This window comes from Brachyhypopomus gauderio, chromosome 18, assembly GCF_052324685.1.
Source record: "Brachyhypopomus gauderio isolate BG-103 chromosome 18, BGAUD_0.2, whole genome shotgun sequence".
NCBI classification, from domain to species: domain Eukaryota; kingdom Metazoa; phylum Chordata; class Actinopteri; order Gymnotiformes; family Hypopomidae; genus Brachyhypopomus; species Brachyhypopomus gauderio.
In genome coordinates this window covers 13,791,181-13,806,387 of record NC_135228.1, presented here as the reverse complement: position 1 = coordinate 13,806,387, position 15,207 = coordinate 13,791,181, and the positions used below count along the sequence as shown (strand labels likewise).

The window sequence follows — 15,207 nt, the reverse complement described above, 5'->3', positions numbered from 1 at the left end:
AGATTAGGCATTAGGGATTATGCTTTGCTGGCCTTCTCCAGATTATCCAGTGTCTAGACCCTTCGGTGTTCTAATATTTTCTGCTTGTTCAGCATCTGAAGCCTTCCTGATATCACAAATGGCTGATTGAATGGATAAACAATCTCCTGAATGGACTATATTTGGTAGGATCATTTATTACCCTCTTTCATTGTCTTTTAGTCTGTCTTTGAATCTGAGAATAAGTTTATTAGAGTACTTTTTCGTAATTCCTTGATGAGTTTATGAAGAATCCATGTTCATCCATTTCCTGATCTCTACAAGGAAATATTTATCTCCGCTGAGCTGGGTTTTTTTCCTTATTATTCTTCTTTCATCTGTGAATGTCATGTCTCTTATTTTACATGTTTGCAACCATATTGTCTAAGAGAAGGGCACTTCACCATAAGGGAATTTAAGGTCCACCACAGACCTATTTAGATTGACCTTAAAGAGCAGACAAAAATACACTCCAAATGCAATCTGCACTGTGAAGTTTCATGAACTTCTAATAGGAGAAAACATTAAGTGGGCATATGAGGGCGTCTAGGGAATGAAAATGAAACCACCGTAACTAATGCATTATCCAACCTATTAATACTATTTTTAGATGTGAAATGAGTAAACATGCCTATTAGTGAGAAAATGTCAAAATCTGAATACTTTGGTCAACAGCCATCTAACAAAGAAAAATCATAAGAGGTTCCTGTGATACTTCAATCCTTTGAAGTATCCTTACACAAATAGGGATAGCTTTATCTCACCGGTATGGGAATTTAACAGTGTTTATAGCATAGTATATTTAAAGCCTTTACACGTTATTACACATTATACATATTTAACATGTATGATTAACATTCATATATAATGGTTTTTCAATTTTTAACGATGAAGAGCTCTGAAGTTTGGCATTTGAAAGGGTTAGCTTTTGCCCACATATTAAAATAACCTTTCTCTAGGTTAGCTTATTGAGTGAATTTAAAATGTACTGAAGCTCTTTGCTTCGGTGTAAGCATATTAGAAATTATTTAAATATTAATCAATTACAAAGCTTGATTATGCTAATTTATTGGTAGTATTCTACATCTATATTCACTTTTTTGATAAATACCTGGGAACAAAAATGAACTCAAAATTCAAAAATGTTCTTCCCAAGGAACCGACATTAGTCACTGGTTGAAGGTGCAAAGCTGTGCGTGCACAAAACAGGATGTTTCTAGGCTCACCTGAAACACCTGCTCAAATCAAGTCCAGTCCAAACCTGTGTGTAATCCACACCTGGTGTCTCTCTGACCCCGATCATGATAAACTGTGCCCTAATTACATTGACCCCACTCTCAAGCCAAGCGGAGCAGACATAAGCAGCACTGATCAGGTTTGTTTGTTCCTGGATCACGTTTGAATTGGGCTGTAGTCGTCACCATGAGGAACTGTGTCAGCATCCACCCGCAGACTCTGGGCTGGGCTGCCGTCTCTCCCCAGCCGTGCGTCGTGATCGCAAACGTGGCCCCGCGCTGTGACCACGGGCACGAGAAATTCGTCTTGCGTGGCAGAGCAATCCCCCCCCCCCCAACCCCCCCGTTACGCATGTACGTAGGCACACAGCCCCCCCCACCCCCACCCGTAACGCCAAGGCGGTGTACCCAATCACTCAGGCGTGATACTGCTCTCGTTCGCGGGCTCTTCATCCCGACGGCCGGTCTGCAGCAGCCCTCCGCTTTGAAAACAACCAAGAAAGGAAGGGATTGAGCGGACATGAAGGGAGAGGGAGGAACGCTTTGAAGAGTCTGAACCTTTACATGTGGACCCAGCCCCTCCCCCGCCTGCTTGAACCGCTCAAGTCATTCAGCGTGCCCAGCCACGGCCTCTTCTCCTCTACCCCAGACCGCTGACGATGTTTGGTCTTACTGGGAAATCCACTGTGTTGGAGCTTTGTTATGTCCAGTCAGGTTGCTTTTGATAGTATTTTGGTATTTTGGTAGTATGTGTTGTAGTTTGATCCTTTTTTTGGTGGAAAAAACTCCACTTGGTGGAATTTGGGAGGGGAATTTCACAATACCCAATGTGAACTAGAACAAGAAAGACAGATGCACAATTTGCAGTGTTATAGATAGTTATGGATAGTAACCGTTTTCTGCAGTTTCTGATAAGGGTTCATAGTCTGCCCTGTAGCCATTTTGTCTGAGATAACTCATTCCCGTGTCAAAAGGGCATCAAGATATTAAAGGGCAGCAGGATATTTGATGTGCTCCATTTGAATCTGGTCATTTTCTGCGATGGCCTGTTGATTACCAGTGTGCATAACGGCTAAATTAGCATTCAGCTTTATGGAGCCATATGTAGAATTACGAAATAGTGGCTCAAAAAAAATAAAAATTGAAATTGTTTTAAGCAGATGCACATTTAACATGGTTCAGATTGCGCAACTGAACATTCAAAACTTTAGCAATTAAGTCAGTTCTGAATGCTGCAAATATCGCAGTGTATGAAGGAACAGTATATTCTGCCTTTACGACGGCCTGTGATTTAAGATTACACCCTATTGGATTTGAAACATAGTGCACCATACAGTTTTAGGGGTGGAAAATGAAGGTGTGCTGTAGTATGCTGCGCCCTTGAGATGTGGTGCATTAAAGCTATTCTGGCATCAGGAAATTGGCTTTGTATTTCTTAGGCACCGTGTGTGTGTCTTTGAGAGTGCTACTGTGGGGAAAAATGGGGGATAAAGATGTAGGACAGTAAGAACCTGCTGGCGTGGGAGATGGGGGACAGTGCTGTAAATGTCAAGGTCTCTGTTTTTCCTCGTCTCAACACTGTCTCAACATTTTTCTATTCTTATTTGTACAAAGTAGCATTCTGCTATTTATTTACTTTTCATTGCTTACTTTTTTGCCCAGCAGTACTCTTGACAAACAGAAAGCTGAATTCCTAAGTAATCCCTTGTTATTTCCTCAAATGGTTGAAATTGCTTTATTTATGTGCAACTCTGATCTGAACAAACGTGCTGCTCTTGCGTTCCGTGTTGAGCGCGCGGGCGGTTCTGGAGCGCGGGCGGTTCTGGAGCCTTGAATAATTTCAGCTCCGTATTTGGTTCATCCCTGCTCCCGACCCTGAAAACAAATGTATTCCTCGGCGAAATGCTGCGTGTAAATCCTTGCGCATCCCGCCGGTTGGAAACCCCAGCAGATCCCTCTTTAAGTGGAACCATGCGGCGTGTTTCATGTCCTCACGTTTTTATTGGGTTTAGCCCGTCCCTTCTGTTGCGCGTGATGAATGCCTCATGTCATCCGAATCGTACTGTTATGAGAGCACTCCACACAACGGGGCGTCTCCGCAGCGACGCCCTGGGCCGAGCGGCGCGTATCAGAGGCCCGGGCTGTGAATGGTGGGGGGCTCCGGAGCCGTAATCCGACCTCAGACCACACCAGGGCTGCCGTTCCCGCTCCTCTGGCACAATGGCACAATGAGGCTCCGGTGACAGGTATTGTGGTTGGAGCTTAAGTCCTGGGGCGGGGTGGAGGGGGGGGGGGGGGGGGGATATCCACGTCCTGGAGTGGCGGGTGTCATCTGCACTAGCCCTCGTGGAATTCAGCCCCACTTTTGTTTTACGTTGGAAATCCCGAGCAGCCCCCCCCCCCCCCCCCCCCCCTCCCGCGGCGCTCTGGCCGGTGTCTGCCTCTTACATTCCTGATGGGGGTATTGGATCAGGCAGGCTGACAACACCAACAGCTGCGTCTCAGGGTTGTAAGTTTGGGTGGGGGCGGGGGGGGTTGGCTATAGTCTCAGCTTCCTTTTGAAGTGCTGAAACGCCTTTCTCTAATACTCTTAGCTTCGTCATCTTTTTTTTCATGGGGGGTGGGAGGGGGCTTTTTGTGTTGTTGCTTTTGCTCCTGGTATTCATGCGCCTTTTCTCTCTGTACCTGAAATGCTTTGTTTCCTTTGCTGCACTCTCGCTTTTCAAATAACCCACACACATTATGTGGATCTCTGATGCCTTTTGAAAAGGGACCCGTGTTCCATCTCGGACACGCCGTGTCTTGTCGCTTCAGTCTTAGCCTTGGTGGGCCTCCGTGCCATTGCCGACCCCTCCCCGTACTCAAACGCCCCGCGGCCCCGCGCTGAAGTCCTGCGAGCGCATGCCTGAAAGACCTTTTATTAAGTCAGACAAAACGTTCAAATGACTGTAGACATCAAGGGATTTCGAGATGGTGTAGGTGCGCAGAATGTGTGTTTGCTCATGGCTTTGCGTTTGGACCTGAAAAACGGCAGGTTTCCCGTCGAGTAGCCATCAGTGAAGCCATGTCTCTGGTGAGAAGAAAGCGTTTCCAGGGGTCCGGCACAAGATAACGACAAATCCCCTTTCTGCGCCGCCCTTCTCATGGCCCCTTTCACACTCTGAGCGGTCCCAAGTGTCTCCCCTCTCACGCCGAGACGCGGTCCGTGACCTTACAGAGACCTCTCGGTTCTGCCAAGTTCATTCCTTTGGTCAGCGCTGGTCAAAATCCTCGAGTCACCCACCTGAGCCACACTTTGTACCGAACGCTCCATTTGAGATGAAAAGATGGCACGACTGTGGCACTTTGAAGTGCACGGAGGAGAACGGGGATCACGTTTAAAGCTCCAGCTAATCAATGCAAGCCTCTGCCATTATCCTCTAATCCACGCATCGCCTTTGTAAATTCTTCCCTAGATCCTACAGGCATTTAGTCTACAGCATTCTCACGGCATCATCACTCCAGTGGTGCCGCGGGTTTGGTCTTCAGTAGCTGTCTAAAAAAATATCCCCGAGTTCACTGCATAGCAGTGTAGAGGGTGTCCTCGCAGTGAAGATGAACATCACACTTAAATGCAAATGTAAAAAATATGCAGATGCATATGCAAATTCGTACAATATGCGAATAATTAAATCGACCACCGCTCTGTGTCTGCTTTTAACAGTTTGCTCTGTCGTTTGTTTCTTCCCTAGAGCACAAGACAACTTTGGCTGAATCACTCTGGGCATGACCTGTCTGGAGAGTTTGTCCCCGCACGAGCTGTTTGCCCTTCACAAGTCTGCCGTGCCCAGCCCCCAGGCCATCATCTTTTTCAGGCTGGCCCCAGAGATAAGGACTTAGAGAGGGCCGAGTGGGAGGGGTGCAGTGGGGTGGGGCAGGGGGCCGCTGGTCCACCGGGGCGGGCGGCGCACGTGTCTGAAGGTGAGCGGGAGCCCACCCTCGCCCATGCCGTCCCCTGCCCACGCCGGTCCAACCGCCCTCTGCCATGGTGACATAACGGCGCGTGCTACGGAGGACGTCACCCACGAGCTTTCCCCGTCGCGTCGTCTGAACCTTGCGGTGGACTTTGCGAGTTGCCAGTGAGCAGAGGACGCCTGCGTGGGCTCACGTGAGCGGCGGGCGCAGGGCGACGATGCTGGCGTGCGGGCGCGTGAGGCGGCTCTACCGGCAGCTCACGCTGCAGACCAGCCTGCTCTTGCTTTTCCTCTTCTGCATGGTCAGCGTGCTCGTCTCCGCCTACTTTCTGTACGGCGTCAAGCGGGAACTGGAGCCGGCGGCGGTCGTAGGGTCGGAGGGCGCGGAAGAGATGGGCACCTCTGAATGGGAAGACCCGCAGGCCACGCCTTCCCCGCCCTCAGCCAGGGTGCTCCCAGCACGGACGGCCCGGCCGGCGGACACGTCTCGCACGGACCCCGTGGTGCTGGTGTTTGTGGAGAGCCTGTACTCTCAGCTGGGCCAGGATATCGTGGCCATCCTGGAATCGGGGCGCTTCCGCTACCAGACGGAGATCGCTCCAGGCAAGGGCGACATGCCCACGCTCACGGACAAGAACCGGGGTCGCTTCACTCTGGTCATCTACGAGAACATTCTCAAGTATGTCAACCTAGACGCCTGGAACAGGGAACTGCTCGACAAGTACTGTGTGGAGTACGGAGTGGGAATCATCGGCTTTTTCAAGGTGAGACCCTCAACTTGCATGCGATTTACAAATACCACGATTTTCCAAAAGTGTTTCAGAAAAATCAGGAAATCGTTCCGAAACTGACATCTAACTCACGGGTCTGAAATGAAGCTCGCAATTATGCGTTAATCCAAACTGCAGCAGTGATGTGACGGATATGTACTTTGTTTTGTTTTGGCCCACTCATTCCACATTTTACAGCCTGTCAGTGTGAGGATGTTTCGTGCGAGGATGTTTCGTGCAAGTGTCTCTGCCTCCAGATATTAGCGGTGACATCCGCTGGTCTCGCTGTGCCCTACTGCTGCTGTCTGACTGTGCGAGAGCTCCGGCCTGCTTATCAGCACTCCATTATATGGAGTGGTGGCACATGCTAATCACTAAGGTTAATCCTGAGACCGGCTCTCTGAAGGCCTCCTTCGCACAGAGCAGAAGGGAGAGAATGTAAAGGCATCCAAATGAAGCCTCAAAGAATGCGGTCTCTCCGTTTTATTCATGTGCCTTTTTGAAGCTTAATATAGCTCATAGCTAAGGAACTGTTTCCAGTCATCTCCTCGCTGGATGTGCGATTGGCTGTCACGCTCTTTTCCCCGCTGTGGATGTTGGCTCTTACACTCTTCTAGGCCAAACGCAAACAGCGAGAGCTCCGAGCGCGTCTTGATTCCTACAGCCCGGAGGTGCGCGGCTCAGAATAGCGAGCCAGGTTTCCGCAAGAGAGACGGCGGCTTCGGGTCTCAGTCTCTCACTCCAGTAATGTAGAACCAAAATGTTTTCCTCGCCAAGCCCGGACTTGCACCTGTCAGCGCTGCGGCTCAGACACCCCCAGCCCCTGGAGCGTAGCGCTCTGAACGCGACCACGTGTTGTTGCGGAGGACGCAAGCCGTCCTGCTCGTAATTACAACGCGTCTGTATCAACTCATTTAAGCCCCTCTCCGCCATCCCATTAGGCCTCCCTCGTAATCCCGTATCTGTTCCTAACGTGAAGCAGCCCCTCCACTCTTAGCCAACGCTCGGGTCGGCGTAATCCCCCCGAGGCTGCATTAAGCCCAGCCTTCCCGCCGTCCTCCTCTATTTGCTCACTCTTTTGTGGCCTTCGGGCCAATTATCGGACGTTTTTGCATGGATTGCTCCGTGACATGCAAGGCCGAACGGTGCAGGAGATCTGGGGCGGCCCAACGGATGCGGCGTCGGGGCTGGGCGGCTCGCGGTGGAGGGCCGAGGGAGGCCAAGGCTGTTGATTAAGCAGCGCGGAATGTGTAGCTCCCCTACACCCTTGTTCTTTTCAGTCAGCGTTCTCAGAATTGTGAAATTAGATCATTTCCAAGCACAGCCCAAGTATGTGCAAAGTAGCTGTTTGGGTTCTTTTGAGGGATAGTAGTTTAAGATTCTCATAGTACTGAAAGGTCTGTGAAAACCTGAAACATTGCTTTAAATCTAATAATGGTCCCCGCCCTGTCCACCACAGAAACTGGGTCGCATTAACATTGAAAATCCTTCATCGCTTGATTTGCCATGCAGTGATGCAGATGGGAGTATGCTGCTTTGATTCAATTCGATTGCATTACGATTCTTAGAACAAGCTGAGGAAATTAGTAATGATGAGGCACATTCTTCTGCTCTTCCTCATTTTTGAAATTTAAGGCGAGCCTTTACAGGGACTTGTTACTGCGGCCTATAAGACTGCTCACCAGATGTTTGGCTGGAGAGAATTCAGAAACTAGAGTTCAGAAGATGATCTCATCAGGTTTTTATTCCAAGTGGCTAGTGTTTCAAATTCTGTTGTTTTTGTCACAACTCTCGAGATGTTTTAACAAGGGAACATGGTTCCACGGGTTCACATATCGGACCTGGAAGTCACTGAATGTAATTCCAGTTTCGAGTCCCTCATTGCCACACACTGGCAAGAGGGAGGTGAGAAAAGGGGTGAGTAATCCATCTGTTTTAGCTCTACTGACAATGCAATAATGGTTATGGCAGTTTTAGTAGGATCTAGAAAGTGCTCCATGCAAGCCGTGGCTTATTTTGTGTATTCTACCCAGAGTGCAGTTCATCACAGTCTGATCCCAGCTCACATGGTCTGCCATCTAGAAACGGAACAGAAGTTCATGGCACAAGGGTCCAAACCCTTTCAGCTGTAGATATTCCAATGAATTTCATCTTGGAGAAGGACTTCTCGCATTCGGTAAACCACAGCTGACTCTCGCCCTCTCTTCTCCATCTCTCACCAAGGCCAATGAGAACAGTCTGCAGAGCGCCCAGCTGAAGGGCTTCCCGCTCTTCCTGCACTCCAACGTGGGCCTAAGAGACTGCAGCGTCAACCCCAAGTCACCGCTGCTGCTCATCACCAAGGCTCGCGAGGTGGAGCGTGGGCCCCTGCCCGGGGACGACTGGACCGTCTTCCAGTCCAACCACTCCACTTACGAGCCCGTGCTCCTGGCCCGGGGCCGGACGTCTGAGCCGGGGGCCGCGACGTCCCCGGGGCCCTTGCACGCCGCTGTGGTCCAGGACCTGGGCCTCCACGATGGCATCCAGAGGGTACTCTTTGGGAACAATCTCAATTTTTGGCTGCACAAGTTGGTTCTGGTGGACGCCGTGAGCTTCCTGACGGGCAAGCGGCTGGCACTGGCGCTGGATCGCTACGTCCTGGTGGACATCGACGACATCTTCGTGGGCAAGGAGGGCACAAGGATGAAAGTGTCCGATGTGAAGGTATGGATGAGCTGCCGTGGTTCACCTGCCCCTCACGCTCCCAACACACCCACATATTCGACTCCTGTATGTCCGTGGAGCTGAGGTCAAGGGTGTGGACATGTGGCTTAAGTAGGCACAATAGTTTGGCCATGGTACGTCTGTCATCTGAAGTAGGTGATGCAGCAAATGTTGCTGTAAGTTACGAGACTGACCTGGTCTTTTCTGGCTGTTAGAACCGTACGCTGTATAATTTATTTCTTTTTACTAGTCTTTAGAGTTGAATAAAAATACTACTATAATAAAAGCCCCATCTCCGACTTTTAAACGAATTTATAAATAAATCTTTTTAAGCACCAAGCACTTCTTGAACCTGCCTTCAGCTTAGCTTATGTGCATGGGTTGTGATTCCAAAACTGGCTAATAACCTTTTTTTAACACCCCCCCCCTTTATGCAAATTTATTTATTTATTTATACTGAACATCAGAATTCTCCTTGGCTGGGAAATTGGCAAAACATTTTTTCCACTCTTCACTCACTCTCACTCTTCAGCTGCTGTTTCCACACGGCCAGCCCGGACCTTCTAGCGTCTTAGGAAGGCCAACACAGCCGGTTCTGCATCTGTGACCTCCTGGGTCCCTCTTACTGAAAATATGCACAGCACAAAACATTTCAGATAAAAGGACAAAAACAGGACATTGTGAAGTAGGAGATAAATAGAACTCATGATAATGGTTCAGTACTTTGGATGTAAGAGATTAATAGAACACATGATAATGGTTCAGTACTTTGGATGTTAGAGATTAATAGAACACATGATAATGGTTCGGTACTTTGGATGTTAGAGATTAATAGAACACATGATAATGGTTCAGTACTTTGGATGTAAGAGATTAATAGAACACATGATAATGGTTCAGTACTTTGGATGTAAGAGATTAATAGAACACATGATAATGGTTTGGTACTTTGGATGTAAAGAGATAAATAGAACCCATGATAATGGTTCAGTACTTTGAACTTGAGGGATAAATAGAACGCATGATAATGATTCAGTACTTTGGATGCAAGAGATAAATAGAACGCATGATAATGCTTCAGTACTTTAGATCTTAGGGATAAATAGAACACATGATAACGGTTCAGTACTTTGGACATAAGGGATAAATAGAACACATGATAACGGTTCAGTACTTGGGACAACAGAAACACCAGATTTTGTATTTGCATCATTGCACCCTGAATTGGAATAGAGTTAAAGCACAGGGAGCCTGAAGAATCACCCCTCTAACAGACTAATCAATACTTCATAGATTTTGGTGTCTGCTTGACAGAAGCTATAGCAAACTGCTTTTATAAGCTGGGAGGAAAAGCTCAATAATATTGTATTTTTAAAATGAAATAAAAATTCTGCAAGAGGAAGTTATTTGTTAGGGAGGTGTTTGCCAAAATGGTTGCGTGGGTGGGACCAGTGGGCGGAGCCCAGAAGTGGGTTGGTGTGGCCGGGCTGGTCCACGTGCGGCTTCAGCCAGCCGGACAGGCGGCGTGAGGACGGGGAGAGACCGCCATCGCCCTGCCAGCATCTCACCACACTAGTGTGAAAACCATATGACATCATGGAGCCGTACCCCTAAGAAACGAAGATGTCCTTGACAGCTTTGCCTGCATGTCACTTTCCGTATGTATGTGTGTGTGTGTGTGTGTGTGTGTGTGTGTGTGTGTGTGTGTGTGTGCGCGAGTCTGTGTGTGTCTGGGTATGTCGATGCGTGAGCACCTCGTTTTCTTTCTCTCTCCTCTCTTTTGTGCGCTCTCCATTCTTTCTCCCTCACCCTCACACTCGTGCGCTCCCTCTCCACCTTTTGTTCTCGCTCCTTCTCGCTATCTCTCTCTCCGTCTCTCTTTCTTTCTCTCGCCTCCTCCGCTAGTCCTCCGGCTCTGATCGCCGTGCATACTGAAATAGAGATACACGGGGGGAGATAAAAATGTACAGAAAGAAATATGCACGCCACGCGAAAAGGCCGAGACGGCCGTGCGGCGGCCCGGCGGCCTGATCGGGGCGTTCCGGTCCTGCCCTGACCTCGGTGACGGCTCTTTGTCACTACTGCTCAGACCTCTGCTCTTCCGACATCATCTCCACTCCCTTCTCCATTGTGCCCTCTCTCCTCTCTCCCCTCTCCTCTCTCCTCTCTCCCTCTCTCCCTCTCTCCTCTCTCCTCTCTCCCTCTCTCCCTCTCTCCTCTCTCCTCTCTCCTCTCTCCTCTCTCCCCTCTTTTCAGGACTCAAAGGGCATCCAGAAAAGTAGCTGCATGCATGAATATTTCAAACGTTCACAGCTTTTGTGTTGTTGGCTCCCCCCCACCCACGTCCCCGCCGGTTCCCGCTCTCTGCCTCCGAGCGGTCTGCTGCAGCCGTTTGGGGAGAGGGAGAGGGAGAGGGAGAGAGAGAGAGAGGGAGAGAGAGAGAGAGAGGGGGGAGAGAGAGGGGGAGAGAGAGAGGGAGAGAGAGAGAGAGAGGGAGAGAGGGGGAAAAAGGGAGCCGCCGTAATCAAAGCCTTCCTGTCTGTCTGCCGGCCTCCTCTGTGTTAAATATGAATCTGGCTTTTTGATTGAGTCACTCCAGAGGGGGAGGCAGTCAAAGAAACAAGCCCAGTAAACAAATCAGATGGGAGGCATATGTGAAGCGATGTCTCACACCGCCCCCCTCCCCCACTAACCCTCCCCCCTCGGGAGGCTAGCCTCCAGCTACACGTTAGTCATATGTGTGGTTTTGCTAGCATGCTGTTGTCTTCAGGGCCTGCGTATGCTAGTTTGTAAGGTCTGTCTTGTCCATTGTTAAGGCCCTGCTGGAGACGCAGAACGAGCTCCGTGCTCATGTCCCTAACTTCACCTTCAACCTGGGCTTCTCCGGAAAGTTCTTCCATGCTGGTGAGAAACACGTGTTGTCTAGTGTTGTAACCATACATGATGGAGTGAATACTGTTTATCCGATAACAATGAAACATTGTGTGTGTGTGTGTGTGTGTGTGTGTGTGTGTGTGTGTGTGTGTGTGTGTGTGTGTGTGTGTGTCCTCAGGCACTGATGAGGAGGATCTGGGGGACGACCTGCTCCTGTCTTACAGTAAAGAGTTCTGGTGGTTCCCCCACATGTGGAGTCACATGCAGCCCCACCTCTTCCACAACCAGTCTGTGCTGGCTGAGCAGATGCTGCTCAACCGCAGGTTCGCCGAGGTGAGGACGCCACCGCCACGCTCGCCACGCTCGCCACGCTCTCCACGCTCTCCACGCTCGCCACGCTCGCCACGCTCGCCACGCTCTTCACCGCCTCGTCCAGCTGCCACAACCACTTTATTTCGCACGCCGCGTGTTCCACGCCCTCTTTGATGCTCTCAGATCAAATGAACGCCTACTGTTCGTTCCAGAAAGGATTTTCATGTTCGGTGGGCTTTATCGTAGCCCCGTTTTACAGATGTGTACAAATGAGTATCGTAACCCTGTTGTTAGATGTTAGATTGGTAACTGAAAACAGCAACTTCTCTTGTAACAAATGTAAAGCCAACTGCAGTAAAATTCCAGTTGTTTATAAATGGAAATTCAAACTTTTTTGACATTTTAGTGCTCGCCAGTGACTAATTTCAAATAGGCTGAAATGTACAGGGATTCAAATGAAGGGCTGAAAGGCCTGGTGTTGGGCCTGTGGTTCATGTCTGTAGTGGGTTGGGTTTTCTGGAGGGGTTTTGGGTCCAGGGATTTTAGGTATGGAACTATTAAGTATATCACTGTCAGGCCAACTTCACCTCCCCCATTCCAGCCAGTGATGTCACCGACCGTGTGTGAGTCTAACCTTTTAACCCCTGGCACGACCTTTGCCCTCAGGAGCACGGTATCCCCACCAACATGGGTTACGCTGTGGCGCCCCATCACTCCGGCGTCTACCCCATCCACATGCAGCTCTACGAGGCCTGGAAGAAGGTGTGGGGCATCAGGGTGACCAGCACGGAAGAGTACCCGCACCTCAAACCCGCACGCTTCCGCCGGGGCTTCGTCCACAGCGGCATCAGTGTAAGAACGCGTGTGTGAGTGTGTGAGTGTGTGTGTGTGTGTGTGTGTGTGTGTTAGAATGTGTAAATATGCGCACGCACTTAGTTATACTACAGCCAACGTATAAATACAGTCGTTGCATGCCACAAAGTATCAGCAGGTGACATGATGTCATCTGGTTTAATGACTCCGTTGTTCCTGTATACAGAAGGGAGCCATGAACACCACATTAGCCCCATCGAAGGCTTCTGTAATCATGTGGATCTAGCCATGTTCTCAAAGCCATGGTCTCTCTAGGTCGGGCTGATGGATGTACTACACTTTGGTTTTTTTGGTTTTTTTAAACGAGCCTCCGCATTGAACTCTTTTTATCTGGCTCCGGCAATTCTAGATACAAACCCGTGGCTATTGCTTTCACTGTTTGATGTTGGAAGCCCACGAGGAGGTTATGGGCAAAGCGTTTATAAAGGCGCAAAGTTTTCATTTTTGGTTTGTTTTACCATTTTTGCTTTGCTCCAGGGGCAAGATGCAGACTATAACAGGAGCCAAGAGTCATGACGAAGCAGTGTGTGTGTGTGTGTGTCACTTTTGTGTGTGCGTGTTTACTCGCTGGCAGGCAGCAGCAGTTAAATGGCATCCAGGGATTAAAGCAAAAAAGAGAGACAGACGGAGAGTTAGAACACTGACTTGAACCTTTAGCAAGCAAAGTGAAGTTTCTCCCTAGAACATTTTCCTAAAGGTTATCCTAACCAATCTGCAATTCAAATGCCACGCAGCTAGCGGTCTGCTGTAACACTGGACAATTAGCACAGTGGCCTCGACTTGGCATCTGTGTTGTTCCATCAGAGCTTGAATCGTCTCTCTTATTCTCTGTTATTCTGTTATGCAGTCAGAAATAATTCTGAGGTCTTCATGTCGTTCCAGACAGTGGCTTGAAAAGTGCTGATGCTGCCACGTTGCGGCTAACGGCTAATGCTATATGGAAGTTCTGTTATTTAACCCCACCCCACCCCCTTCCTCTTGCTTTTTATATGGACCGCCGGCACTGCGATGTTAATTCGGACCTCAGCGGGCCGGTGTGAAATATTCACAGGGAACTGGGCTGCCTTGTCTTGGGTGCAAACGTTTGATCTTCCCCCTGAGGTCTCTCTGCTGTTTTTGTCGTACCGTAGTGAAGGCAGAGAGCTGGTCTCTGTAGGATGATCAGCATTCGTTTGTCCCCAACTGGGTTTCTCAGTATTGTGTCCACGAGGAGGCAGGAAGCAAGAAAACAGCTGAAAAAGAGCTGTGTAGTTAGCCATCTCAGTCCTCGGAAAAGCCCTGACTAATTGTTAAACAAACCCTATTTGCACAAGTGAGTAGGAGGTATAATTGGTCTCCCTGCACTCTGTCCAGCCGTCTGACTCCAGTCTCTATAGGTTATCTCTGACGGAGCGCTTTCAGTTTCCTATACTGTGCTTGAGCAACATTTCTCTGGGCTGAGCTCACTCGGTTTCCTCTCTTTTTCCAGTCCAGGCCAGAGCGGTGCTTAAACGCTATTGCATATTGTGGCTGACCAAATAAGTTTTTCCACTCTTAATTTGTCATGGTGAATTTAGGGCACAGAAGTAAACGAGCTTCTTCTGGTCTCGGGTTACGGCTGCGCTCCGCTCGGATTCTTTTCTACTGCCCCGGGCCCTTGAAGTGGAATGAGTCGGTCCACGTTTCTGAGACGTCTGTGTTTTGTGTGCTTTTCCCACCCTGGTGGAGATGTGAGTTATAGTGTAAGCGTGTCTTCTCCTCAGGTGCTGCCCAGACAGACCTGTGGCCTCTTCACACACACCATCTTCTATAACGAGTACCCTGGGAGCCCCAAGGAGCTGGACAAGCTCATCAGCGGAGGAGAGCTGTTCCTGACCGTGCTCCTCAACCCCGTACGCCATGGACCCACCGCCGCAACACCTTTTGCTCTCGGGATTGGTGTTTGACTCTGCCTCTGACCTCTGACCTCTGTCCTCAGATCAGCATCTTCATGACCCACCTGTCCAACTACGGCAACGACCGCCTGGGCCTGTACACGTTCAAGAACCTGGTGAAGTTCATGCAGACGTGGACCAACCTGAAGCTGCAGACATTGCCCCCTGTCCAGCTTGCCCAGAAGTACTTTCAGATCTTCCCTGAGGAGAGGGACCCCATCTGGCAGGTAGGGGCACTTGCAGCTCTCTGCAGGGGCAGGAGCTCTGACAGAAGGAGGCAGTAAGAGACCAGTGGAGATACAAGTTCAGAAATGCTTTTCAAAGGCCTCGACCCCAGCAGGGGAGGGGTCACCGTGTAGCACTGCTCACTGGAGCTTTGCTGATGACAGACTCTGTGACACGAACATTTACCCTGATGAGCGCCGAGCGAAAATGGCTTTCCATGTCTCTTGCCAGCGAACCTGAGAATGCTATTTCTGAAATTGTATCTTCCGCGCTGACTCACACTGCCAACAGAATTATTACAACCCCAGTCATATCTCTTTCTGTCTTTCTC

The 15,207-nt window shown here is 49.4% G+C and overlaps 1 protein-coding gene across 2 annotated transcripts in view; it reads left to right on the top strand.

Moving 5' to 3' along the window:
• The window catches only part of ndst1b (N-deacetylase/N-sulfotransferase (heparan glucosaminyl) 1b), a 52,882-nt gene that overhangs the window by 29,128 nt on the left and 8,547 nt on the right, over positions 1 to 15,207 (top strand). Inside the window, exons 2-9 of one of the 2 annotated variants that reach the window (XM_076980063.1) lie at positions 4,985 to 5,120; positions 5,401 to 5,970; positions 8,200 to 8,679; positions 11,496 to 11,583; positions 11,732 to 11,886; positions 12,532 to 12,717; positions 14,481 to 14,609; positions 14,696 to 14,878. In XM_076980063.1, coding sequence (XP_076836178.1) covers positions 5,019 to 5,120; positions 5,401 to 5,970; positions 8,200 to 8,679; positions 11,496 to 11,583; positions 11,732 to 11,886; positions 12,532 to 12,717; positions 14,481 to 14,609; positions 14,696 to 14,878 — 1,893 coding nt within the window. In that variant the 5' untranslated portion in view covers positions 4,985 to 5,018. Of the gene's footprint in view, positions 1 to 4,984; positions 5,971 to 8,199; positions 8,680 to 11,495; positions 11,584 to 11,731; positions 11,887 to 12,531; positions 12,718 to 14,480; positions 14,610 to 14,695; positions 14,879 to 15,207 lie in introns of those variants that run through there. The other variant, XM_076980062.1, reaches the window with a different exon arrangement.